This window comes from Ranitomeya variabilis, chromosome 2, assembly GCF_051348905.1.
Source record: "Ranitomeya variabilis isolate aRanVar5 chromosome 2, aRanVar5.hap1, whole genome shotgun sequence".
NCBI classification, from domain to species: Eukaryota; Metazoa; Chordata; class Amphibia; order Anura; family Dendrobatidae; genus Ranitomeya; species Ranitomeya variabilis.
Window position 1 is genome coordinate 89,771,306 of NC_135233.1, and position 27,482 is coordinate 89,798,787.

At 42.1% G+C, this 27,482-nt stretch overlaps 1 protein-coding gene across 3 annotated transcripts; it reads left to right on the forward strand.

Moving 5' to 3' along the window:
* The first annotated feature begins 457 nt into the window (after window positions 1-457).
* On the forward strand, window positions 458-27,097 carry LOC143809128 (uncharacterized). 3 transcript variants are annotated; one of them, XM_077292278.1, is made up of 13 exons: window positions 458-652; window positions 2,006-2,050; window positions 2,670-2,771; window positions 4,341-4,461; window positions 5,285-5,364; window positions 6,543-6,668; window positions 6,999-7,160; window positions 8,203-8,331; window positions 8,619-8,780; window positions 11,728-11,862; window positions 12,722-12,883; window positions 15,892-15,997; window positions 26,759-27,097. In XM_077292278.1, exons 1-13 carry the CDS (start codon window positions 499-501, stop codon window positions 26,799-26,801), a joined length of 1,527 nt encoding a protein of 508 aa, XP_077148393.1. In that variant the 5' UTR covers window positions 458-498; the 3' UTR covers window positions 26,802-27,097. The 3 variants fall into 3 exon arrangements, with proteins under 3 accessions (XP_077148393.1, XP_077148394.1, XP_077148395.1); XM_077292279.1 differs by lacking the exon at window positions 26,759-27,097 and adding an exon at window positions 16,920-17,557; XM_077292280.1 differs by lacking the exons at window positions 6,543-6,668; window positions 6,999-7,160.
* The last annotated feature ends 385 nt before the right edge of the window (window positions 27,098-27,482 follow it).

Consider the following 27,482-nt stretch of genomic DNA (forward strand, 5'->3'; position numbering starts at 1 on the left):
AAATAATAATGTCCCTCTATGTGCCCCTAATATATTAATAATTTCCTCCTATGTGACCCATATACAGTAATATTGTCCCCTTATCTGGCCCCCATATAGTAATAATGTCCCCCTATGCTGCCCCCATACATTAATATTGGCCACTATGTGGCACTCATCTGGTAAACCTGTCCCCCATGTGTTCATCATGAGTTAATATTGTCATATGTTAATATGCGGCCCCCATACATTCATAATATCCTCTAACGCAGCTTGGTCCTTATATATTAATATTATATGAATCATATATAGATTGATGGAGCTGCTCCATGTTTAGTGGTTGCAGTTATCTGACCCATTGTGACATCACTCGTGTTGCGCTCCTTGTGATGTCACATTGAGATCTCCATTGTGACATCACGGAATGTGTGGTTATAAGGCAGCGACGCTGCAGGAAAAGGCTTTGTCTGAAGAAGCTCACTGTGTATTACACATTAAGCGATATTTCTTCAGGCTAAAATGCTCTTTCGATTTCTTTTAATCGTGAGTGTGCTATTAGCATCTGTGGAAGGCGCGCCTGTCAACATCCGCCGCCATGATTCCTGGCCAAACCATATGGCGCCTATCAACATCCGCCGCCATGATTCCTGGCCAAAGCAGACAATCCCAGCAGGTAAGTACTTTTCCAAATATTCACATATTATGGGGTAAACACCATTAGGCTGGGTGAAGGCTTATTTTTTGTGCCCTGAGTTGACATTTTTACTGATACCATTTTGGGGTCGATTTAATGTTTTGATCGCCTTTTATTGCAATGTTGCGGCTGCCAAAAATTTTATTTTGGCGATTTTAATTTTTAATAATTTCCTCCTATGTGACCCATATATACTAATATTGTCCCCTTATCTGGCCCCCATATAGTAATAATGTCCCTCTATGCTGCCCCCATACATTAATATTGGCCCCTATGTGGCACTCATCTGGTAAACCTGTCCCTCATGTGTTCATCATGAGTTAATATTGTCACCCTATGTGGCCCAGTAGTAGTAATGTCTCCCTGTGCCCCAACACATGAATAATGTCTCTCTATGCGGCCCCCATACATTCATAATACCCTCTCATGCGGCTTGGTCCTTATACATTCATATTATATTAATCATATATAGATTGATGAAGCTGCTCCATGTTTAGTGGTTGCAGTTATCTGACCCATTGTGACATCACTCGTGTTCCGCTCCTCGTGTTCCGCACATCATAATGTCACATTGAGATCTCCATTGACAAATGCAGCGATAACAAAAGTGTATTTAGAATTATTTTTTAAAGTGTTTAATTTTGAATGACCTTTTTTCAGTTTTTACTGTATTTTTACTGTACTCAATAGTCCTCTTTAGGGACTTGAAGCTGTGATTGTCTGGTTGATTGTGCTATATATAACTGTGGATAAACACCGCTATGTATAGCTAAAGCCACGTTCTCCTATGAACGCCAGCTACAGGCTGACTTTCACAAGAGGATCCGCACAACAAGCATGGCATCTTCAGCAGATCCTCGGCTGTCATGGCAACCCATAGTCACCCCCCAACATGTCACGGGTACGCCGATCAGCTTCTGATATGACCCCCCCACGGCACGTGTTAAATGCAAATGTCAGAGATTCATAGCGGCATTAAACAGGTTAACACCCATCGGTGGAGCTCTACTCCACCCGCAACTGTTAAAATCACATGAATCAGCCATTAACTGCCGGGAGACATGCAGGCTTGATATGCGAATGATATTAAAGACAAGGACACGACCTTTGACGTACATGTACGTCAAAGGTCATGAAGGAACTAATGCTAATTACATGGCCAGGATTCATATAAGCGTTTAATCAAATAATATATAGATAAGACATAGAGGTGTAATAATGCGGGCTAGATACAATAACTTCTACATATAATAGAAGGGAGGTATAGGAAATACATGTCACTTCTGATTTTGTCAGCAGAGATATTCTTTAATGTCTATTTTTCATTTCTAGGCAACACTAATCACCTGATCTTTGGTCCGTGCTCAAAAACATGCGGTAAGTAGCTCACAATTAAGATATAACCTTCACATACAACATTTCACATCTGGCACCAGAACCTACTGACAATCACTAATAGGACCCAGTGTAATATGATGGGGGTCAGACTCCGCTTCATTAGAGATACCGAATATTTGCTCTTATATCACTTTTATTGAGTGGCTGAGATTGTTAATAAGTCACATGATACATTTCATGGTCTTCATGTGTTACCCCCTCCCATCATGTATTCCCTATTCTAGGCTCTCAAACTAATTGTAAAGTAAATGTAGATCTTCCTGTAAGGAATAATGGAGTCACTTGTGTCTGTGATCGTCAGTCGTGTGATTTCATCATTACCACAAGGGAAATAATACAGTTTTATGACTAACGGGGACCAATTTGTCCAACATGTTGGGATTTCCTATAATTGTGATCTGTGCAGTCCTAGAGTTACTTATAAGAAATGGTCCTAGGTCTGGAGAAGTAAATTAGGTGCAGTGAACAATGTATATATTAGTAGCTGTAGACATCTGATGTTCTCCACCACTAGAAGACTACCGAGAATTACACTGATACATTGAGAAAAGTTCCTACAGTGTTTTCCTACAACTAATTGATGTCTCATTCTTTTCAGGCATCGGGACCAGGGTGGTCTATAAAACCAGAGGCTGCCAAAACGGACAGGACAAGTGTTTTCTCCGCACGGAACAGTGCAAAGGACCTGAGGATTGTGGATGTAAGTCACATAGTTACGTGGATCGGTTATCTATTATCTGTCAGTGCTAATCTGAAGTAAACCCGATGTTCTGTAGCCAATGTTCCTTCCTAATAAATGCTGCAATTAGACTCCACTCCTGGATCAATCCCTCTTCTCCAGTAATCTAGAGCAGATATCTAGTAATATTATCTATTTAGGGAAAAGCCTCCAGATGTCTTTTCACCTTCTTTTCCTCTAGACACACAGGCCCTTTTGAGGTGTTTACATGCCTGGATATAGAAAGATAGATCCGGGGCCTAACGATCGAGGTCACAGTGAGTGCGACCAGGCCTGGGTAGTTGGGCCCTGCAGACATACACTGAGCTGAAATTCACTGCGGCACAAATATTCACCGAGTGGCGCATGCTAGTGATGTCATGCGCTTCCCGTCACTGGCGCGCTAAAGTCAGCTGCCGGCTTCTGCTCCGGCTATGGGAGAAGATGTCACAAGCAGTAGGAGTGGGGGAATTTGAATAGAATCATTTCATTTTTTTACTTTTGTTAGCGAAGAGCTGTAGGACAGGGATATTATTACTGGAAAAATATACCACGATGGGGATATATATAACTGGAAGGAGCAGAGAATGGGGGCATTATACCAGGAAAGGCCCAGGATGGAGGACATTATACCAGGAAGAGGCAAAGTATTGGGGACATTATACCAGGAAAGGTAGACATTATACCAGGAAAGGGCCCAGGTTGAAAGGACATTATACCAGGAAGAGGCCAAGGATATAGACGTTATATCAAGATGATGGATATTATTACTGAATGAGGTCCAGGATGGAGAACATTATTACAGGAATGGGTTAGGATGGGGACATTATTATGGCAAGGGGCCAGGATGGGTGCTATTATTATATGAAGAATTGGGGACTTTATTACAGGATGGGGACATTTTACATGAGGGGGCAAACACATATGTCTTAACAGGATCTGGAATGCTACAAGGGACCATACATCTGACAAATTGACAAATATGCAGGTGGGGACCCAGGTCAAAATTTTTCACCGAGACACATCGGCCTCTACCTAAGCAACTGGATAGATCTCTATATTGTCCATTATATCTATTATATATTAATATGGCATCGTCCCTGAGACATAATTTTGCAAAACTAAAGTCCCATATTTTTAATCGTCTTGCCGGGTCCTACAGTCCAATAGAATATATAATACAGTCACAGATTTCTCTGCTGCAGACTGAGCAGCGCTCAGGTTTTGAGCTGTGTATAACCCCGCCACAGCTTTGTGTTTACATTGTATATTGACAGAAAGCGGCTAATCAGTGCTGGAGCCTGGCTGGACTAGGAGGCGCAAGACCAGTTGTCCTGTAGTGATAATCAATTGCTGGTAAAACAGTGATTCTATTGAAACAGTCCAGTAATTGACACATCGGTATAATAAAGGTCTATGCTTCTACAATTTGGCTATCACAGATAACATGGCAAAAGCCTGGTGACAGATTCCCTTTGATAATAATGGCATAGTGTATTACAGACAAGTTATTGAATATATATAATATACATATTCTTTCTTCTTTTTCAGTGGATGGTATTGTTCCTACAAAGATCTCTTGGAATAATAAATACATCATTTATATTGCCGTTTCCATCAGCATATTCCTCCTTGGACTATTAACTGGTGTCATCTGTTACAGCATATGTAGGTGAGTATTGTAAAGGATGATTTATGTTGTACATGGGAGTCTGTAAAATAAAATTACATCTTTATTACAGATGAGAGGCTCTGACAAAATTCTGCCAAATCATGCAGGTTTTATTTAGAGATTCGATTTACAGCAAAATTATTCTTCATAAATTGATTGTTCCCTATTATGCTCTGGGGTCTCCCCAGTCCCAGATCATAATAAATGGAGGATGTAAGAAGAAAATAAAGTTCATACATCACCAAGCCCCTCTCCGGAAGCCCCCAATGCTCTCTGCCTGCAACTCCGGCCCAGTGTTGACTCTTGGTTGGGGCTTACATGAGCAAAGACCTTTCAGGGCCCACTTGTAGCCAAAGTTCCAATCCAAAGGGAACACTTGGCCAGAGGCGCAGTACAATGGTAGTGTGGAAACCTGGCCATCGAGAATAAAGCAGCAGAAGTCGGTCAGAGAGGAGAGCTAAACTTTTTGCCAGCGCTCTACTGTTCCGCAAGCTGGTGGCTGCAGCTAGCTTCCACTTTGCTTTATTCGCGTGGAGTAAATTACAAAAAATCTGTGTTTTGTAAATATGAGCAAAATTCAATTCCACTCAAATAAATCCACTCATGGCTAATCTTCACATTACCTTACAATCCAGTATGATCCACACATATTGAACTTTCATGTACATGAAATATGGTTGATAAATACCAAAATCTTACTTATTGCCAATGTTTCTACAGAATGTAAGAGACAAAATGAAAAACATAAGAGTCTTTATTTCATTCTGCAGAATAGATACATTACTCTGTAATTCACAATATACCTTATATTTTACTATTAAAGATATCTGAAAAAGGATAAATCCAAGGGAAAGGATGAATCTGATGAAGACTACTACAGAGTGACTACTGATAAACCTCTTGGTAAGTACAGCCTAACCAATCTGACACTAAAGCAGTTCTCCAGGATAAGAATAACAGGGCTGCCATAAAAAGAACAAAAAAACCCTATGCTTTCAAACTCTTCAGCTTGTTCATGGTATTGCAGCTCCGTACCATTCCCTGCACTGGAGCGGAGCTACAATACCAGGCACAACCTGTACACAGGGGTGGTCTTACATTTCAAACAAACCAATTATATTTTTCTAACCCTGGACAAGACTATAAAATCTATATGCCAATAGTTATTGTTTTCCTTTTTTATAACTTGGTAACAGCTTTATGACGTTGATGACTTACTCTGGGGTCATTTGTTATGTAATTAATAGAAGAACATCTTTTTAGAAATGGTCTCTTAACCCTTTTGCGCCAGAGCCTTTTTTCGCCATCATGACCAGGCCAATTTTTTCATTCTGACCAGTGTAATTTTATGTGATAATAACTCTTGAACGCTTCAACGGATCCCACTGATTCAGTTTTTTCATTACACATTGTACTCCATTATAGTGGTAAAATGTGTTCAATATAAATTGCATTTATGTCTGAAAATATGCTAAATGTGAAGAAAATTCAGAATTTTTTTTTTATTTTTAAGTTCTTAAACCAGAGTGTTGTCACACAAAATAGTTAATAAATAACATTTCCCACATGTCTATCATCAGCACAATTTTTGAAACATAAAGGGGTTAAAAGTTGATCAGCGATTTCTCATTTTTCCAACTAAATTTGCAAAAACAATTTTTTTAGGGACCACATCACATTTGAAGTTACTTTGAGGAGATTTTAATGCAGAAAATACCCAAAAGTGACAAAATTCTAAAAACTGCACCCCTCAAAGTGCTCAAAACCCAATTCCAAAAGTTTATCAAGCCTTCAGATGTTTCACAGGAATGATGACACCTGTCAGAGCTATCGCTCTGCACTGGAATTACAGTGCTTGCAGGACCCTGGGGGTCATGAGTGCTGCGGGACCACCGACTATGTCATTACAAACGTCGGCGCTGCACAGAGCCCAGCGAGCGCCGTTTATCTACAGTGGACAGTTGTGAAACTGTTAAAGTATCTTGTCAAAGATAAGCACTAACAGTAGATGTAATAATCTATAAGAGACATGGAGAAAATTTTATTTAAAAGAATTATGATTTCTTTGATCTCTTTAACAGGAAAACATGAGGATGGACCAATGGACAATGAGAGAGATGTCCTTGAGAACGCCAACATCTCTACTCCCGGTCCAGTTGACGTCATCAATATTGAAACAGATAAGGATGTGGCCATTTCCTCTCACAGTAAGTTCTCAGGGCTTTTATGACATATTTTTTTATATAAAAAAGAGCTTAATAAAAACAGTATTGATGACTTACTTACAATGCCATCACTGTCCCCATTGTGGCTTACAATCAAGATTCCCATTAGTATGTCTTTGGAGTGTGGGAAGAACCCAGAGGAAACCCACACAAACTTCTTGCAAATGTTGTCCTTGGTGGGATTTTAACCAAGGACCTCAGTGCTGCAAGGCTGTAGTGCTAACCACTGAGCCAATGTTTCAATTTTTTTTCAATAAACATATGGAAGCTTTTCTTTGGGAAGATTTTAATACTAATTTCAATATTCTACAGGAAAGCATGAGGAACAAACAAAAACTGTGACTGATATCGCTCCTCACGGACCCATGGTAGAAGAGAGAGAAATCCTCAACAGCACCATGATCCCTATGCCTGATACCGCTGATGTGGTAATCAATATGGGCCCAGATGAGGACGAGGTCACCGCCCCTGACAGTAAGTTCATTTTGTCTTAACCCTGATAGAAAAGATTGCTGACATCACCCACCCATTTATGCAAACTATTTATGATCTGTTAATACCAATCGGTCCCTAAAGTCTCTCTTTGGTGATTTATATATTGGTTATAAAGAACATATCAAATCCTGGTGGGAAATAAAGGCACTGGAAAATTACATAAAAAACAGAGTGGTGCCCAGAGGTCTCAGGGTTAATTTTAATCCATCACCCAGAACTGCATCTCCAGAGTTGCTTACTAAGTGGTTAAAGGAGTCAGTAGACTCATTGTTGAGGATTATGCAGACATCAAGGGTCGTCCTATTGTTCAGGTTCTGACTCTTTGACTCAAAATTGTGGCATATATAGATAAAATACTTTGTTCCTTTGTTCTTGCCCTTCCTTCCTGTGAGAGACAGAATCTTACAATGTGATTTTCTGGATTTAGTTTATGATTTTTACATCATTGATTTGCATTTTATTGCATAAAATAAGTATTTGATCAGCTACCAACCAGCGAGAATTCTGGCTCTCGGAGAACTACTAGTTTTTCTTTAAGAATTTCTCCTACTCTACACTCATTACCTGTATTAATTGCACCTGTTTGAACTTGTTATCTGAATAAAAGACACCTGTCCACACACTCAATTAATCACTCTCCAACCTCTCCACCATTGATAAACTTGACCGATCTGGAGAAGATCTGTATGGAGGAGTGGGCCAACATCCCTGCTGCAGTGTGTGCAAACTTGGGAAAGAACTACTACATATGACCCTGTAATTGCAAAGAAAGGTTTCTGTACCAAATATTAAGTTCTGTTTTTCTAATGTATCAAATAGTTATTTCATATAATAAAATGCAAATAAATTATGCAAAAATCATACACACAGAGCCCAGCGAGCGCCAACGTTTATCTACAGTGGGCAGTTGTGAAACTGTTAAAGTATCTTGTCAAAGATAAGCACTAACAGTAGATGTAATAAAAAAACATGGAGAAAATTTTATTTTAAAAAATTATTATTTCTTTGATCTCTTTAACAGGAAAACATGAGGATGGACCAATGGTCAAAGAGAGAGATGTCCTTGAGAACGCCAACATCTCTACTCCCGGTCCAGTTGATGTTGTCATCAATATTGAAACAGATAAGGATGTGGCCATTTCCTCTGACAGTAAGTTCTCAGTATTACCAATTTACTTACAATGTCATCACTGTCCCCATTGTGGCTTACAATCAAGATTCCCCATCAGTATGTCTTTGGAGTGTGGAAAGAACCCAGAGGAAACCCACACAAACTCCTTCCAAACGTTGTCCTTGGTGGGATTTTAACCAAGAACCTCATTGCTGCAAGGCTGTAGTGCTAACCACTGAGCCAATGTTTACATTTTTTTTCAATAAACATTTGGAACCTTTTGTTTGGGAAGATTTTAATACTAATTTCAATATTCTACTTTACAGGAAAGCATGAGGAACAAACAAAAATTGTGACTGATATCGCTCCACAAGGACCCATGGTGGAAAAGAGAGAAATCCTCAACAGCACCATGATCCCTGTGCCTGATGCCATTGATGAAGTAGTCAATATGGGCCCAGATGAGGACGCTGTCACCGCCCCTGACAGTAAGTTAATTTTGCCTTGACCCTGATAGAAAAGATTGCTGACATCACCCACCCAAAACCCCAAAACAGCTGTTATTCTAACTTTTTTTTGCTTGCATAAAATAAACACTTTATAACAATATGCTATTGATTTGCAGTTTAAAGAGGACTTTTCACCAAAGTTTTCTGGTTGAACTGGTCACATGATGTAATAGTGACTGCAGAGTGAAATACAATGATTATGTTATTTTTTTATTTTTGCATTACACATTAGTGTGATGACTAGTGTTGAGCGATACCGTCCGATACTTGAAAGTATCGGTATCGGAAAGTATCGGCCGATACCGGCAAAATATCGGATCCAATCCGATACCGATACCCGATACCAATACAAGTCAATGGGACTCATGTATCGGACGGTATTCCTGATGGTTCCCAGGGTCTGAAGGAGAGGAAACTCTCCTTCAGGCCCTGGGAACCATATAAATGTGTAAAATAAAGAATTAAAATAAAAAATATCGCTATACTCACCTCTCCGACGAAGCCGGGACCTCAGCGAGGGAACCGGCAGCGTTGTTTGTTTAAAATTCCCGCTTTTACTTAGTTACGTGAAATCCCGGCTTGTGATTGGTCAGGGCGGGCATGTTGCCGGGACTCGGACCAATCACAGCAAGCCGTGACGAAATTACGTCACGGCTTGCTGTGATTGGTCCGCATCCCGGCAATATGGCGCCGTGACCAATCACAAGCCGTGACGTCACTGGAGGCTGGACACGCGCGCTTTTTAAAATAAGCGCGTGTCCAGCCTCCAGTGACGTCACGGCTTGTGATTGGTTAATGGCGGCCATGTTGCCGGGACTCGGACCAATCACAGCAAGCCGTGACGAAATTACGTCACGGCTTGCTGTGATTGGTCCGCATCCCGGCAATATGGCGCCGTGACCAATCACAAGCCGTGACGTCACTGGAGGCTGGACACGCGCGCTTTTTAAAATAAGCGCGTGTCCAGCCTCCAGTGACGTCACGGCTTGTGATTGGTTAATGGCGGCCATGTTGCCGGGATGCGGACCAATCACAGCAAGCCGTGACGTAATTTCGTCACGGCTTGCTGTGATTGGTCCGCATCCCGGCAATATGGCGCCGTGACCAATCACAAGACGTGACGTCACTGGAGGCTGGACACGCGCGCTTTTTAAAATAAGCGCGTGTCCAGCCTCCCGTGACGTCACGGCTTGTGATTGGTCCGCGTCCCAGGAACATGGCCGCCATTAACCAATCACAGCAAGCCGTGACGTAATTTCGTCACGGCTTGCTGTGATTGGTCCGAGTCCCGGCAACATGCCCGCCCTGACCAATCACAAGCCGGGACTTCACGTAACTAAGTAAAAGCGGGAATTTTAAACAAACAACGCTGCCGGTTCCTGCGCTGAGGTCCCGGCTGCGTTGGAGAGGTGAGTATAGCGATATTTTTTATTTTAATTCTGTCTTTTACACATTTTTACATTAATGTTGTTTCGATACCGATATCCGATATCACAAAAATATCGGATCTCGGTATCGGAAATTCCGATACAGCAAGTATCGGCCGATACCCGATACTTGCAGCATCGGAATGCTCAACACTAGTGATGACTGATGCATCTCTGGACAGACAGTGTGGGGAAGAGGCAGGACAGCAGAGATGGTGACTGTGCTATCAAAGAAGGATGAAAGCTGATAGAAGGGTCTGTAATGTGACACAGATAAACTCAGTTGTGCTGTCTCCGCCTCCACACTGACTCATGCAGAAGGTTAGACCAGGAGATTAGGGCTGTATCCTCACATCTCACACATTGAGAAACCAGCTCTAAGCTATTGTGGGGCTGTGTTCTTTTTCTGATGTGTTGCTTGTTGCTTATGCTTTTTTTTTCATAGGTTGAAAAAGACTTAGGTCCATCAAGTTCAACCTTTCTCCACCAATTGTGTATTCTGTCACTAAATTAACTATAACCCACGTTATGTGTATTGAGGAAGTCATCCAGATCTTTTTGAAAAGCTGTTATAGTGTCTGCAATTACTACCTCTTGTAGTCGGCATTCCAAAGTCTGACTGCTCTAACTGTAAAGAACACTTTCCTAATTAGCTACAGTTATCGTCTTTTTTCCATCGGTAATGTGTACCTCTTAGTCCCAAATATGGTCCTTGCAAGAAATAAGTAATGTACTAACCCTTTGTATTGACGACACATATATTTATATATGTTAATGAGATATCATGTAAGAAGCCCAACTTTTCCACCTCTCATCATATGAGAGGCCTTCCATCCCATGTAATAATCTAGTTTCCCACTTTTGAACTGATTCTAATATCTGAATTTCCTTTTTTTAAATGTGCAGTCCCAAACTGGATCCCATATTCTAGATGTGGCCAGTGTCATAGAGGGAAAAGAAGTACACCCCCTGTGAAAACTCTCTGGCAATTCCCACTCTGATTTCACAAAAGTTACCTTAGTAACGACAAGTATTTTAATTATTAAATTCTACTTAACTGAGGCAAATTTAAAAAAAAAGTTTTATTCCACTTTACTGCCAATATTACATCATGTGTCCAGTTCAACAAGAAACATTTGTGGTGAATAGTCTTCTTTACAGAGAACCTGTCATCAAGAAAATACAGTTTAAAATGCAGGTTCCATATTATAGAGCAGAGGAAGCGGAGTAGACTGAGATATAGTTCTGTGAGGAAAGATTCAGTAAAACCCATTTTTTAATCCCGTCACGACATTGAGGTTTTCTCTTTTTGTGTTTCTGTTTTTTCTCCCCTTCTGAAAATATATTAGAAACACAATGAAAAGAAAAACAACCTTGTAAAAATCGTCTCTTAAAGAATCTTGTCGGTAAAAGATCCGTAAATGTAGATGTAATTAACTATGGGAAACATAGAGAAGTGTTTATTATCAAAATACTGATTTCTGTGGTTTCTGTTACAGGAAATCATAAAGCTCCTCGCGGACCCTTGGCTGAAAAAAGGGACAAGCTCAAAAACATCAAACTCCCTCCCGGTCGGGTTAGAGATATAGTCGCCAAATACACGGCATATCAGAACGCGATCATCAACTCTGACAGTAAGTACTCAGGATTTTTATGACATAAATTTAATGGAAAAACGCCCTTATAAAAAAAGCCTCTTAAAGGAAAATGTCAGTGAATAAACAATAGACACAGAGGTAACTCTACTGGTTTGGTCCATCTTTTTTATACATCACTGTACCAATTAGAGGTTATAACATTTATATGATGTGTATTTTATATATTTATCTCACTTACAGTGGGGAATATAAGTATTTGATGCAATGACAATTTTGCAAGTTTTCCCACCTACAAAGAATGGAGAGGTCTGTAATTATTATCATAGGTACACTTCACCTGTGAGACACAGAATCTTACAATGTGATTTTCTGGATTTAGTTTATGATTTTTACATCATTGATTTGCATTTTATTGCATGAAATAAGTATTTGATCACCTACCAACCAGCGAAAATTCTGGCTCTCGGAGAACTGTTAGTTTTTCTTTAAGAATTTCTCCTACTCTACACTCATTACCTGTATTAATTGCACCTGTTTGAACTTGTTATCTGTATAAAAGACACCTGTCCACACACTCAATCAATCACACTCCAACCTCTCCACCATTGCCGAAACTTGACAGATATGGAGAAGATATCGTTTTGTGAGGAAAGATTCAGTACAACACATTTTTTAATCCCTTCACGACATTGAGGTTTTCCCTTTTTGCGTTTCTGTTTTTTCCACCCTTCTGAAAATATATTAGAAACACAATGAAAAGAAAAACAACCTTGTAAAAATGGTCTCTTAAAGAATATTGTCGGTAAAAGATCCGTAGACGTAGAGCTAGTACTCTATGGGAAACATAGAGAAGTGTTTATTATCAAAATACTGATTTCTGTGGTTTCTGATACAGGAAAACATGAGAATAAACGAAATATTGGAAATTATGAAGCTCCTTGCGGACCCTTGGCTGGAAAAAGGGACAACCTCAAAACCATCGAAATCCCTTCCCGTCGGGTTAGAGATATAGTCGCCAAATACAAGGCATATCAGAACGCGATCATCAACTCTGACAGTAAGTACTCAGGATTTTTATGACATAAATTTAATGGAAAAACGCCCTTATAAAAAAAGCCTCTTAAAGGAAAATGTCAGTGAATAAACAATAGACACAGAGGTAACTCTACTGGTTTGGTCCATCTTTTTTATACATCACTGTACCAATTAGAGGTTATAATATTTATATGATGTTTATTTTATATATTTATCTCGCTTACAGTGGGGAATATAAGTATTTGATGCAATGACAATTTTGCAAGTTTTCCCACCTACAAAGAATGGAGAGGTCTGTAATTATTATCATAGGTACACTTCAACTGTGAGAGACAGAATCTTACAATGTGATTTTCTGGATTTAGCTTATGATTTTTATATCATTGATTTGCATTTTATTGCATGAAATAAGTATTTGATCACCTACCAACCAGCGAAAATTCTGGCTCTCGGAGAACTGTTAGTTTATCTTTAAGAATTTCTCCTACTCTACACTCATTACCTGTATTAATTTCACCTGTTTGAACTTGTTATCTGTATAAAAGACACCTGTCCACACACTCAATCAATCACACTCCAACCTCTCCACCATTCCCGAAACTTGACAGATCTGGAGTCCAGTTCAACATGAAAAATTTGTGAATAGTCTTCTTTAAATGGAATCTGTTACCCCCAAAATCGAGGGTGAGGTAAGCCCACCAGCATCAGTCGCTTATCTATAGCATTCTGGAATGCTGTAGATAAGCCCCCGATGTAACATAAAAGATGAGAAAAAAAGGTTATATTATACTCACCCTGGGGCGGTCCCGGTCCGGTCCAATGGGCGTCACGGTCCGGAGCCTCCTATCTTCATCAGATGACGTCCTCTTCTGGTCTTCACGCTGCGGCTCCGGCGCAGGCGTACTTTGTCTGCCCTGTTGAGGGCAGAGCAAAGTACTGCAGTGCGCAGGCGCTGGGCCTCTCTGACCTTTCCCGGCACCTGCGCACTGCAGTACTTTGCTCTGCCCTCAGCAGGGCAGACAAAGTACTCCTGCACCGGAGCCGCAGCGTGAAGACAAGAAGAGGACGTCATCCTATGAAGATGGGAGGCCCCTGACTGGACCACGACGCCCATCAGATCGGCACCCGCCCAGGTGAGTATAATATAACCTCTTTTTCTCATCTTTTAGGTTACATCGGGGCTTATTTATCTACAGCATTACAGAATGCTGTAGATAAGCCCCTGATGCCCGTGGGCTTAGCTTTGGGGGTGACAGGTTCCCTTTGAAGAGAACCTGTCACCAAGAAAATACAGGAGAGGAAGCGGAGTAGATTGATTTATAGTTTTGTGAGGAAAGATTCAGAAAAAAAACATTTTTTAATCCGTTTAAGACATTGGGGCTTTCTGTTTTTGGGTTTCTGTTTTATCTCCCCTTCTACCCAGAGCTGTAATTTTTTTATTTTTTAGTCAATGTGGTCATCTGAGGGATTTTTTTGTGCGGGACGAATTGTTCTTTTGATCAACAACAAAAGGACACCATATTGTGTACTGTAAAACAGGACAAAAATTAAAAGTTCGGTGAAATTGCAAAAAAAAGTGCAATTCCACAAATGTGTATTTTTCTACTATGTTCACTAAATGCTAAAACTGACCTGCCATTATGGCTCTCCAGCTCATTATGAGTTCTCTTACACCAAATATGTCTAGGTTCTTTTTTATTTACAGTAAGTGGTGAAAAAAAAATCTACAGTTTGTAAAAAAAAAAAAAAAGAAAAAACCAATGTCACCATTTTCCTAGACCAGCAACGTCTCCAATTTTTAGGATCTTGGGCCGGGTGAGGGCTTATTTTTTGCGCGCCGAGCTGACGAGTTGGCGAGTTTTTATTGATGCCATATTGGTGCAGATACGATCTTTTGATTGCCGTTATTGCAATGTTGCAATGCTGCGGCGACCAAAGAAACTTAATTCTGAAATTTTTATTTTTTTTCTCATTACGCCGTTTACTGATCAGATTAATTGTTTTTATATTTTGATAGCTCGGGCGTTTCTGAATGCGTTGATACCAAATATGTGTGTATTTTATTTTTTTGTTTTATCACTTTATTTTGAATGGGGCAAAAGAGGGTGATTTGAATTTTAATGTTTTTAATTCTCTTCATATTTTTAAAACATTTTTTTTCTACTTTTTACTTGTTTCAATACTCTATTTAGGAGACTTGAAGCTGCAGTCATCTGTTCGCTTCAGCCCTGCTGCCTGTAGCAGAAATGATCATTTACTATGAGCGCTGGGCTTAGGGCGGCGCTCATAGCAGATCAGCAATGACAACCACAGGGGTCTCTTGCAGACCCCGGGTTGTCATGCTATCCCATTGGCACCTCGTATTTATGTGACGGGCACGACGATGGGCGAGATTAGTGATGCGTATCTCCCGTGACCATGATAAATGCCGCCATTTTAAAGATTGACAGCAGCATTTAACAGGTTAACAGCTATGGGTGGATCGTGATTACACTCACGGCTGTTAGGGGCACAGGACAGCTGATCAGATCAGCTCTCATGTGCCTAAAAACATGAGGGTTCAGAATAGTAGCCTGCATGTAATGCAGAGCACAAACTATGACGTATATATATGTCATAGGTCATGTAGGAGTTAATCATTTAAACTTCTGCTCTTTCTGGGATTTGTGGTCCAGTGGGCAGTCCTATCCATGGTTGACAGCTACCTCTGTATACATACTTGTACAAAGAAATGTGTCAGTTAGTGATAGTACCGCCAACTGGTCCAAAAATCCAAGAAAAAGCAAAGGAATCAATTATTAAAACACAGGTAATACTGAATGTTTTCTCACACAACTACATTATATATCAATCTACTCATCCCCCAGATCTAGTATATGATGTCTGCAGATAGAACTGTGTTTTCATGGTGACAGTTTCCCCTTAAGTCATTTCCTAGTATGCTGGGGGTCTCCAATCCCAGGATGGCTGTAGAGTAGACTCAATGTTCTTTACATGATCAACTAGTCTCACTAACATTGTATTTTACAGAACATCAAAAGGACGAAAAACATATTCCACCTCCTCGGCCTGTTTTAAGAACAACATGTGAACATTGCTTCGTGGAATTTAAAGCCCGCCTCAGCCAAAACCGACAGTAAGTTCTTAAGACTTAAATATATGTTTAATGATATGCAGTATGTTATGTTCTAGCATTTACATGCAGTGGGATAACTAATTAGAAATTGATCACTCGAGACCTAAATGTTGATAGCGATATTTTTATTTGTGCAAGCTAAAGCTTCAGACTGGGAGCCAAAACTGGTCTTTGTATGGAGTCTAGCTGGTACCAGCAACATATTATTATTATTTATATAGCACCATTGATTCCATGGTGTTGTACATGAGAAGGGGTTATACACAAATTACAGCTATCACTTACAGTAAGCAAAGTAACAGTGACAGACTGACCCAGAGGGGAGTTTCCATACTGGTTCTGTTAATGTTTCTAAACTCCATTTCCTTTCAATAAGAGACTAATCAATAATCTAGTAGTCAATCTGTCAGAGGATGGGCTGTAAGGCTAGGATCAGTTCATTGCCTGTAAAGACTAGTGCTGTAATATAATGTAAGAAGCCTCTTCAGAGAGGCAGAGGACATGAACACCAGTGCCACCTATTCCAAGTAGCAATCTTAAAAGTCAATATCGACTCTTTAAAAAACCTTGCCACATAACTTAGGAAAAGAAGCCAAAGCAGAAATTCCCATTGCAGATATGTGTTTCGGGGTGTTTGCTTCTCATCAGTGTAAAGCAGGAGATCTGATTTTCCTGCGTGAGCGACGTATGACATGGGGTTTAAGGGTTTAGGTTTCTTCTTCTTACTTATTCAGATTCCCTGGGAAGCATTGCATGGCCTTTAAGTCTCCATATGCCAACTTGTTGTTCTCCACAAGCAATATAATCTGCAAATGATGTATGACATATACACTTTTCCAGCTGTCTTGCTCATTAAAATCTGTCTCCATATCAATATAGTCATCTTTACTGTTTTGCTAATGTTGTGACATTTATTTTGCAGGTGAGGCAGGGCGGGGTCTCGCTGTGAACCCACAAAGAACATGGGATCCAGCTGGAGACAACTTTACATCAGCAAAGAGAGGCAGATTCCGGGCTCGGTCTCTGTTCTCCACCACTGGATATGACACTACTGGACATTCTACACCACCGGATATGACATTATTGGACATTCAGCAGCTAGATGCACTCACTGAATAAGTGAGTTTCCTACTGCAGAACGAGGCAGATTCCGCTCTCGGTCTCTGTTCTCCACCATTGGATCATATGACATTACTGGACATTCAGCAGCAAGCAGCTAGATGCACTCACTGAATAAGTGAGTTTCCTACTGCAGAACGAGGCAGATTCCAGACTTGGTCTCTGTTCTCCACCACTGGATACGGCATTACAGGACATTCAGCAGCTAGACGCACTCACAAAACCAGTGAGTTTCCTACTGCAGAACGAGGCAGATTCCAGACTCGGTCTCTGTTCTCCACCATTGGATATATGACATTACTGGACATTCAGCAGCTAGATGCACTCACTGAATAAGTGAGTTTCCTACTGCAGAATGAGGCAGATTCCAGACTTGGTCTCTGTTCTCCACCACTCAGCAGCTAGATGCACTCACTGAATAAGTGAGTTTCCTACTGCAGAACGAGGCAGATTCCAGACTTGGTCTCTGTTCTCCACCACTCAGCAGCTAGATGCACTCACTGAATAAGTGAGTTTCCTACTGCAGAACGAGGCAGATTCCAGACTTGGTCTCTGTTCTCCACCACTCAGCAGCTAGATGCACTCACTGAATAAGTGAGTTTCCTACTGCAGAACGAGGCAGATTCCAGACTTGGTCTCTGTTCTCCACCACTCAGCAGCTAGATGCACTCACTGAATAAGTGAGTTTCCTACTGCAGAATGAGGCAGATTCCAGACTTGGTCTCTGTTCTCCACCACTCAGCAGGTAGATGCACTCACTGAATAAGTGAGTTTCCTACTGCAGAACGAGGCAGATTCCAGACTTGGTCTCTGTTCTCCACCACTCAGCAGCTAGATGCACTCACTGAATAAGTGAGTTTCCTACTGCAGAACGAGGCAGATTCCAGACTTGGTCTCTGTTCTCCACCACTCAGCAGCTAGATGCACTCACTGAATAAGTGAGTTTCCTACTGCAGAACGAGGCAGATTCCGCTCTCGGTCTCTGTTCTCCACCACTGGATATGACACTACTGGACATTCTACACCACCGGATATGACACTACTGGACATTCTACACCACCGGATATGACATTATTGGACATTCAGCAGCTAGATGCACTCACTGAATAAGTGAGTTTCCTACTGCAGAACGAGGCAGATTCCGCTCTCGGTCTCTGTTCTCCACCATTGGATCATATGACATTACTGGACATTCAGCAGCAAGCAGCTAGATGCACTCACTGAATAAGTGAGTTTCCTACTGCAGAACGAGGCAGATTCCAGACTTGGTCTCTGTTCTCCACCACTGGATACGGCATTACAGGACATTCAGCAGCTAGACGCACTCACAAAACCAGTGAGTTTCCTACTGCAGAACGAGGCAGATTCCAGGCTCGGTCTCTGTTCTCCACCATTGGATATATGACATTACTGGACATTCAGCAGCTAGATGCACTCACTGAATAAGTGAGTTTCCTACTGCAGAATGAGGCAGATTCCAGACTTGGTCTCTGTTCTCCACCACTCAGCAGCTAGATGCACTCACTGAATAAGTGAGTTTCCTACTGCAGAACGAGGCAGATTCCAGACTTGGTCTCTGTTCTCCACCACTCAGCAGCTAGATGCACTCACTGAATAAGTGAGTTTCCTACTGCAGAACGAGGCAGATTCCAGACTTGGTCTCTGTTCTCCACCACTCAGCAGCTAGATGCAGTCACTGAATAAGTGAGTTTCCTACTGCAGAACGAGGCAGATTCCAGACTTGGTCTCTGTTCTCCACCACTCAGCAGCTAGATGCACTCACTGAATAAGTGAGTTTCCTACTGCAGAACGAGGCAGATTCCAGACTTGGTCTCTGTTCTCCACCACTCAGCAGCTAGATGCACTCACTGAATAAGTGAGTTTCCTACTGCAGAACGAGGCAGATTCCAGACTTGGTCTCTGTTCTCCACCACTCAGCAGCTAGATGCACTCACTGAATAAGTGAGTTTCCTACTGCAGAACGAGGCAGATTCCGGGCTCGGTCTCTGTTCTCATCAATGAAAACACCCAAAGCCTAAGTGAAAGGCAGTCCTTCAGCCAGGTTTGATAGAGAGATTTCCTCCACTGGGGGTTTTCCTTTCCTGACTGCTGAAGGTTGACTCTTCGTGAGTCAAATGCCCCTTGTCATCATCATCATACGGGCAGCACGGTGGCGCAGTGGTTAGCACAGCAGCCTTGCAGCGCTGGAGTACTGGGTTCAAACCCCACCAAGGACAACATCTGCAAAGAGTTTGTATGTTCTCTCCGTGTTTGCGTGGGTTTTCTCCGGGTTCTCCGGTTTCCTCCCACATTCCAAAGACATACTGATAGGGAATTTAGATTGTGAGCGCTATATAAAAATAAAGATTATTATTATTATCATCAGGGCCACATTTTAAACGTTTATTGCCTTGGTTTCTATGAGAACTTTTACATTAAACACCTTGAATAAAGTTAATAAAGAAGTTAGTGAATAATATGTAGCAGTGTATCTGAGCCTCTATGGATCTTTATAACACAGAATATACATTGCATTGTGAGGAGGGATTATTTCGTATAGTCACTGAACACATGGCTGCTTATAAGCATATTTCCTTACAAAGAAGTAAATTGGGGTACATTTGTGTTGTGTTAAAAAAAAGATGATTAAAGAAGATTTAAAAGTGGCACACAAAATGTGGAGCTGGTTGTATATCAGTCTAGGTGGCATTATATACTTGAATGTTGCTAGAACATAAATTGCACAGTATTCAAAGAGTAACCGTCATTTTAATTTTACTTTTGTTAATCAATAGTACAAATGAAAATGCAATATATCTTATCAGAGAAATGTGCTTCTTCCCCTGGACTGACCTTTCAATCTCAATGCAATCAAAATGCTATCAAATCTGTATTCAGTAGTAAAGGGGTGGCAAATGGAAGCTGCATTCAGTCAACATTGCACAGCACCTGCAAGTAAATGCCGCCATCTGCTGGTTGCACTGGATAGGCAGGAACTGAAGGACGGAGAGTGTGTTCCCTAGAGGAAATAATTTGAAGGGAACATCGGGTCAAGTGACATCTGTGGCACTGTTGCTAAATATAAAAGGCCAGGAAGGCGAAGCACAAGTCAGGGCAAAAGGACGGGCTCGTGGAAGATATTGTGCTCATTGTACCTTAGAGCATTCTGATCCTGGGGACGTCTCGACTATGTAGTTCAAGCACCGAAGACTGAGTTTTTAGGTAAAACATTGAAGACCGACTTCGCAGATCAAGCGATAAAAGTCAGATGTTGATCACCGGCCAGAGAAAAACACCTGTCATTCCTAAAAGAAGACCCTGAGTGAACCAACACGTTACTTCCAGTTAAGACATATGGTACAGGGTGTGAGCAGGGGCCATGTATAATGGAAGAAAGATGGCCAGTGCGAGGAGCGGGCTGTATATAAACTGACTCACATATTTAGGCCAAAAGTGTAGGTGTTTTTAAATTGGCAGGAGACTGAGGAGTTCCTCCTATTTTTACTGTCAGTCCACAGTCTGAGAGCTTGTAGAATGTGATTTTTTTACAATTAATCACTGGTGTTTGTGCTGTGTGGCGGCTATTGTTGCTGTGGTGTTGTGCTTGTGGGATGTTGTGACCTGAAGTCATGCGGACTCACCCTCGCAGCATGGGTGCTGTGAGGCACCAGGTCGCCCGCCCTGCTGGTGTATCATCGCTGCGATGATGGTTTGAACACCATGCTGCACCTTTTAGTCTAGGGACCCACTGAGAGGTTCACTGTGACATGGTAGTGGGCTTCATAAAGTCTGATCAGAATGTTAAACTAAGAACCTCATGTTTAGTTTTGTAAATCTATGCCTAGCAGAATTAAATCAACTTATGAATATTTGGATGTGTGGTCTATGTCTTTTTTTGTACAGTTTTGGCACTCACATATTTAGGACTTGTGACCTAGCAGGAAATATCGGTGAACCCTATCCGTTAGGGCCAGAATAATATTCAAAGGTGCTAAAAGAGAATACAACGGTGACAGGGCTAGTATTGAGAGTGACGCACGTTAACCCCTTCATGACATACTGCAGGAGTCATGTTAGCGGTGGGCTGGGCCAGGTGGCAGTGAGGCAAATGCCCCCGGGCTGCTCCCCCATCAGCTGTTCAGGGCCGGCAACCTAATGGCCATGCACAGCAAACTGAGTGCGGGCCCGCAAGGTTGTGTAGTGGGCGTGTCAGGGGAGAGGCAGTCTCTGGGAGCTGCACAGCCAATGGCTGTGCAGCTCAGTGCTTTGATTGACTGCCTGGCTGCAATTGGCCTGATGCTGATTGGTGCATCAGGGCAGGGTGGGGCAGGCTTAGAAGGTGGAAGGTGCGCATTCATGAGCCCGCTCAGTCAGTAAGTACACAACCTGAGCTCTATACTGTAACCAGAGAGCTCGACCCTGGGATATCATTGTGTCCCTGGGAAAGAGCCAGCCTAATAGGGAGGGATGAGAGTGGCCAGGACCTCTCACCTCTCGACATGGCAGGTCCTGCACCCACAGCGTGAGGGGTCGTCAGGGGAGTGGGGGTATGTGTGGACAGCTTCTGCAAAGCATTGCACTACTCACTGCACACAGGGACATGCAGGGTGCAGAGCATTGCTTCTCTACTTGTCCATGTATCTACAGAGCATCACTTCCCTAAATGTGCATGTATCTGCAGAGCATCACTTCCCTACCACTGCATGTATCTGCAGAGCATCACTTCCCTACCTGTGCATGTAGCTGCAGAGCATCACTTCCCTACCTGTTCATGTATCTGCAAAGTCTGTAAAGCATCAATTCCCTACCTGTGCATGTATCTGCAAAGTCTGCAAAGCATCGTTTCCCTGCCTGTGCATGTATCTGCAGAGCATCACTTCCCTACCTGTTCATATATCTGCAGAGCATCACTTCCCTACCTGTGCATGTATCTGCAAAGTCAGCAAAGCATCACTTCCCTACCTGTGCATGTATCTGCAAAGTCTGCAAAACATCAATTCCCTACCTGTGCATGTACCTGCAGAGCATCACTTCACTACATGTGCATATATCTATAGAACATCACTTCTCTACTTGTGCATATATCTGCAGAGCATCACTTCCCTACCTGTGCATGTATCTGCAGAGCATCACTTCCCTAAGTGTGCATGTTTCTGCAGAGCATCACTTCCCTACCTGTGCATGTATCTGCAGAGCATCACTTCCCTAAGCGTGCATGTATCTGCAGAGCATCACTTTCCTACCTGTGCATGCATACCTCCCAACTTTTGAAGAAGGCAAAGAGCGACAAAGGTAGCGGTGCTCGCATCGCGCCGTGGCAAATTTTAGGACACAGCCCTGACCACACCCATTTCACAACTAGTCACACCCATATCCATGCCCAAACCACACCCATTTAGCACTGCTGGTCACAATGTTTCATAAACAATAATTATAAACAGAAAAAAATATGGCCACACAGTGCTCCATACTGTATAATGGCCACACATGATGCTCAAACCTGTATAATGGCCACACAGTGCTCCATACTATATAATAGCCACACATGATGCTCCATACTGTATAATGGCCACACAGTGCAACATACTGTATAATGGTCACATAGTGCTCCATTCTGTATAATGACCACACGTGATCCTCATTACTGTATAATGGCCACACAGTGCTCCATACTGTATAATGGCCACACATGATGCTCAATACCGTATAATGGTCACACAGTGCTCCATTATGTATAATGGCCCACATGATGCTGCGTACAGTATAATGGCCCCACATGATTCTCCATACTGTATAATGGCCACACAGTGCAACATACTGTATAAAGGTCACACAGTACTCCATACTGTATAATGACCACACATGATCCTCAATATTGTATAATGGCCTCACAGTGCTCCATGCTGTATAATGGCCAGACATGATGCTCAATACTGTATAATGGTCACACAGTGCTCCATACTGTATAATAGCCCCACATAATGCTGCATACAGTATAATGGCAACACATGATGCTCCATACTGTATAATGGCCACACAGTGCTCCATACTGTATATTGACCATGCACAATGCTCAATACTGTATAATGGCCACACAGTGCTCCATACTGTATAATGGCTCCACATGATGCTCAATACTGTACAAAGGCCACACAGTGCTCCATACTGTATAATGGCCACACACGATGCTCAATACTGTATAATGGCCACACAGTGCTCCATACTGTCTAATGGCCTCACATGATGCTGCATACATTATAATGGCCATACATGATGCTTCATACTGTATAATGGCCACACAGTGCTCCATACTGTATAATGGCCACACATGATGCTACATACTGTATAATGGCCACACAGTGCTCCATACTGTATAATGGCCCCACATGATGCTCATAACTGTATAATGGCCACACATGATGCTCCATACTGTATAATGGCCACACATGATGCTCCATACTGTATAATGGCCACACAGTACTCCATACTGTATAATGGCCCACATGATGTTCAATACTGTATATTGGCCACACATGATGCTCCATATTGTATAATGGCCCCACATGATGCTGCATACTGTATAATTGCCCCACGTGGTGCTGCGTACAGTATAATGGCCACACATGATGATCCATACTGTATTATGGCCACACAGTGCTCCACACTGTATAATGGCCTCATATGATGATCAATACTGTATAATGACCACACAGTGGTCCATACTGTATAATGGTGCCACATGATGCTCAATACTGTATAATGGCCACACAGTGCTCCATACTGTTTAATGGCCCCACATGATGCTCAATACTGTATAATGGCCACACATGATGCTACATACTGTATAATGGCCACACAGTGCTCCATACTGCTTAATGGCCCCACATGATGCTCAATACTGTATAATGGCCACACATGATGCTCCATATTGTATAATGGCCCCACATGATGCTGCATACAGTATAATGGCCCCACATGATGATGCCAGTGTACAGTCGGTCTGTAGATGTGTCCCAGCAGCTCTGCTTACAATGCAGGCAAAGATTTCACCACCTGTCACTGTCCACACTGCTGCCTCACAGACCCTGCACATTGCAATATAGCCCAGCTCTGCGAACTCTGCATGCACTCAGACAACACCACAATCTACTGGCTCCACTCCATAACTATTGTAGTATATAAAGGATCTATATATATAATTGTCTAAGGGTTTAATTGTCTGTCTGTCCTGGAAATCCCACGTCGCTGATAGGTCAGGGCCCAGTCGGCCTCGACCAATCAGTGACGGGCATTGTCCTCCACTGCTGCCAAGTTCCGCCATTGTGTTGTCTAAGGGTCTAATTGTCTGTCTGTCTCCGAAATCCCGCCTTGCTGATTGGTCGAGGCCAGCCAGCCTCGACCAATCAGCGATGGGCACAGTCTGCCGCGAATTCTGGAATCATCATTGTCCTCCACTGCTGTCAAGTGCCGCCATTGTGTAGGGTGTGTGCCTGCATCTCCCTGTATTGGCGGCATCTCCCTGTGTTTCTATCTTAGAATGGGTCTTAAATGAATATACGAATCTCACAGACACCGTCGCCAACCGGAGACACCACAACAAACTGTTGTACGACAGGAACAACATGATCGCCAAATTCATTAAAAATGAATGCTCTACCAACTAAGGCACGACCAGGACAATATTCAACAACTTGCACATTACGTAACAGACAATGAAAGTACAGTTCATGAACACTACTGTGGGAATATAAATGCAGTTTGCTCTAAATGCGACTCTCTGAATTTCATTGATGAAAAACCATCTGACAATCAGTTTACTCAATGCTGCCAAAAAGGAAAAGTTATGCTACCAAGACCTCACTACTTCTGTCTGTCACGGATATTCATTGGTCGCGGCCTCTGTCTGTCATTGAAATCCAAGTCACTGATTGGTCACGGCAAAACGGCCACGACCAATCAGCGACGGGCACAGTCCGGCGGCAAATGGCCACCCCTTCCTCCCCGCAGTCAGTGCCTGCTCCATAATCCCCTTCAGTCAGCGCTCACACAGGGTTAATGGCAGCGGTAACGGACCGCGTTATGCCGCGGTGTAACGCACTCTGTTACCGCTGCTATTAACCCTGTCTATGCGGCATCAATAGTTAAAAGATCTAATGTTAAAAATAATAATAATAATAAAAAAAATAAAAAATCGCTATATACCCACCGTCCGTCGGCCCCTCGGATCCAGAACCGGCCTTTCTCCCTCCTCGCGACGCTCCGGTGACCACTCCATGCATTGCGGTCTCACGAGATGATGACGTAGTGGTCTCGCGAGAACGCTACATCATCATCTCACGAGACCGCAATGCACTCTTGGGACCGGAGCGCATGAGGAGCGTTGGTAACTGCTTCATCTGGATCCGGGGCCAACGGAAGGTGAGTATATAACTATTTTTTATTTTAATTCTTTTTTTAGCAGGGATATGATGCCCACATTGCTATATACTGCGTGGACTGTGCAATATAATACGTGGGCTGTGCAATATAATATGTGGGCTGTGCAATATACTATGTGGGCTGTGCAATATAATACGTGGGCTGTGCAATATAATACGTGGACTGTGCAATATACTACGTGGGCTGTGCAAAATAATCCGTGGGCTGTGTAATGTACTACGTGGGCTGTGCAATGTACTTCGTGGGCTGTGCAATGTACTGCGTGGGCTGTGCAATGTACTGTGTGGGCTGTGCAATGTACTGCGTGGGCTGTGCAATATAATACGTGGGCTGTGCAATATAATATGTGGGCTGTGTAATGTACTGTCATGTCGGACGCTGTTCATACCAGGGCGTTCGACAGACAGCGGTAATTCCGCTTTTGTCCACTATGTGCTCAGTGGCGTCGGCTAGATTTTATCTAGCTGGTCCGGGGTTAATTTAGCTGGTGCTCGGATTGGAAGCTGGGCCACGCCCACTGCCTTTTAATATTTCCTCTGAACATTGGGCGTCGCCGATTATAGCTTCTGTTTTGTGCGTTGTTATCTCGGTCTGGAGTGGTGAGCTAGTAGTTGGAGTATCGTTGCTGGTGGTGTATTTCCCTTTGTCTTATTTCCTCCTTCCCATATTTGTATTTGTTTTGCCCTTTGCACTTATAGTGTATTCCTGAGTGACTGCGGCGTGGTGTATATTTTCCGTTATCCTTGTCTGTGCTTACTGTGGGAGCTGGTTAGAGGTCTCTTCACTGGGTGGTTGGGTGGTGGTTTCAGCCTAGGGTTGAAACAGGAGATAGGGCGAGGGTGGAGCCCCAGACATACACACCATCAGTGTAAACTCTGGGTAGAGGGTCAGTCAGGGTTTCCCTAGCTTTCAGGGAAATTGCAGGGGTCCGGGTTATTTGCTCTTTCACACCTAGGTCTCTCGTGACATGTACTATGTGGGCTGTGCAATATGATACATGGACCGTGTAATGTACTACGTGGGCTGTGCAATGTACTACGTGGGCTGTGCAAAATAGTATGTAGGCTGTGCAATGTACTACGTGGGCTGTGCAATATAATATGTGGGCTGTGCATTATAATATGTGGTCAAAACCTCCCAGATTTTAATGTGTGGTTTCAAATATGTTTTTAATTTTATTCTTTTGCGTTGTTCTATTTATAGAGTACTTACCTGTGTTCATAATAAATTGATGGAAAATGAGTGAGCAGCTGATGGATATATCTGTGGTCCAGAAGGAACATCTCAAGTCATGCAACGATATTCAAAACACTAAGAAAAGGAGGGGAGACAAAAAGAGAAAAAAAGAGGAAAAAAGAAAAAAGAAATTAATATTGTGGTAAAGGATTACTGCTAATGAAATGACAATTTCAAATTAATCCTCTGGAGTATATTGTGCATAGAACTTTTTGTGGACTATTTAAATTGAGAGATGAATATATATATGAAACATGGTATATTTCTTAGAGGCCCCTATGTAATTAATTTTTAGGGGTATGTCATGTCAGCTGCTGTATGTAATTATTTGTTTATTAACTGATCTCTTTTTCCATTGTTTATTTTGCTTTGGTGTATTTTTGTATTTTTGTATTTTGCCATTTTATGTATTTATTATTGTGTATATATAGATATAGTCTTATGACTATTTGGTGAAAAAGATCTTTTATTATTAATATTTATGCACAGTACACTTTCATTAAATATGTTGCACCTTTTCAGAAGTGGCTATATATGCCTCCAGAAGAAGTTTATATGCACAGAGCACTTTATTTAACTATTTATTCATTCATATTTAGTATGAACACCCCTCTGTAATTAATTGCGGCACATTTCGTTACTAACGGTGCACCTGGCGTCCCAGGTAGTCATTCTCCTGGCCCCTGTGCGG